This window comes from Priapulus caudatus, unplaced genomic scaffold, assembly GCF_000485595.1.
Source record: "Priapulus caudatus unplaced genomic scaffold, Priapulus_caudatus-5.0.1 Scaffold378, whole genome shotgun sequence".
NCBI classification, from domain to species: Eukaryota; Metazoa; Priapulida; class Priapulimorpha; order Priapulimorphida; family Priapulidae; genus Priapulus; species Priapulus caudatus.
Window position 1 is genome coordinate 44212 of NW_014577439.1, and position 1550 is coordinate 45761.

The 1550-nt window shown below is 54.6% G+C and overlaps 1 protein-coding gene across 4 annotated transcripts in view; it reads left to right on the top strand.

The window, feature by feature from the left end:
• LOC106809707 (NAD(P)H-hydrate epimerase-like) overlaps nucleotides 1-1313 on the top strand; it is an 8217-nt gene extending 6904 nt beyond the window's left edge. For all 4 annotated transcript variants that reach the window (XM_014812882.1, XM_014812879.1, XM_014812880.1 and 1 more), the window contains one exon: nucleotides 44-1313. In XM_014812882.1, the coding sequence (XP_014668368.1) occupies nucleotides 44-695 (652 nt within the window). In that variant the 3' untranslated portion in view covers nucleotides 696-1313. The remainder of the gene's footprint in view (nucleotides 1-43) is intronic.
• Nucleotides 1314-1550: the final 237 nt, after the last annotated feature.

Sequence of the window (1550 nt, forward strand, 5' to 3'; positions counted from 1 at the left end):
CTGATATATATATATAGGTTTTACCATTCCTCTCTATCTGCAGGTTTTCTGTCGATCAGCTCATGGAGCTCGCCGGGCTCAGCGTCGCCACGGCGATCGCGAAGGCGTACCCGATCGCGCATCTGACCAGCCGCGACGTACTCGTCGTCTGCGGGCCGGGCAACAACGGCGGCGACGGCCTCGTGTGCGCGCGCCACCTCGCCGCCTTCGGCTACCGTCCGCGCGTCTTCTACCCGCGCCGCACGAAGCGAGAGCTCTACACGAACCTCGTCGCGCAGTGCGAGGCTTCCGGCATCCCGTTCGCCGCCGAGATGCCGGCGGCGGCGGACGTCGACGCGGCGTACGGCGTCGTCGTCGACGCTCTGTTCGGCTTCAGCTTCGCGCCGCCCGTGCGCGAAGAGTTTGTCGGCATCATGGAGATGCTGCGCAGCGTCGAGGTGCCCGTCTGCAGCGTCGACGTTCCGTCGGGTTGGGACGTGGAGCGTGGCGACACGGCCGGCGACGGCCTGCACCCGAGCATGCTTGTCTCGCTCACCGCGCCCAAGCTGTGCGCGCGGGGCTTCGCCGGGAGACACCACTACCTCGGCGGGCGGTTCCTGCCGCGGCGGCTGGCGGCCGAGTACGACATAGTGCTGCCGCCATACCCGGGGACGGAGCAGTGCGTAGAACTGCCCGTCGCCGCGGGCAAGCAGTAGGCGTGTGTGCAGCCAGGGCCAGATTTAGACATGGCGAGGAGGTCCTGAGCTACGGGAAGCAGTAGAGGGTCCTATTTTGGCGATTGGTAATTGAGAATAACGCTGTGTAATAACAACTGAACTTGGCAAGAATCTGCCAAGAAGCGTAAGAAATCCATGTGGGGAGAGAGGAGGGTTGCTCCTTTAGAACTTTAAAAAATATGCATTTTGATATTTAACCTGAGATTTTGAGAGGCCCCTTCAGACTGTGAGACCCTAAGCTGTAGCTTGTTTAGCTTATGCCGACATCCGGCCCTGCATGCAGAGATGACAGTATTCGGTGAAACCCCAGGGAAGACATCAGTGAACGGTTGATCCTCGACATATCTGTTAAAGTGCATCGTGCAAGGCTAAATTTCTGGAATTACCAAATCGAGAAATTTCTATACTAAATCAACATGTTCATATTAAGAGAACAAATGTCTGAAAAAAATTCATTTCACACAAAATAGAACAGCTTTTTGAATATTATTTTATTCGTCGTAGAAGGTGATGTCATCAAAGTATTAATTATTTTAGAAAAGTGAAATGAGTGAAAAAAATGAGTTTTTAGCTCATCTGACATAGTCAGATGCAGCTTGTAGAATCGCATGATTGTCCGTTCGTGCGTCCGTCCGTCCGTCCGTCCGTCCGTCCGTCCGTTCGTCAACAGTTGGGCACAAATCTTACCCGCTCTACGTACGGTCACGATATTGGGGGCGTGGGGGGGTAATCCGAAAACGAGTTGGGATGTCGAAGCTGGGGGTCAAAGGTCAAAGGTCAAGAGATGTAAAAGAAGGGGGAACATTCCCTCCTTAACTTAAGGTATAGGGAGGA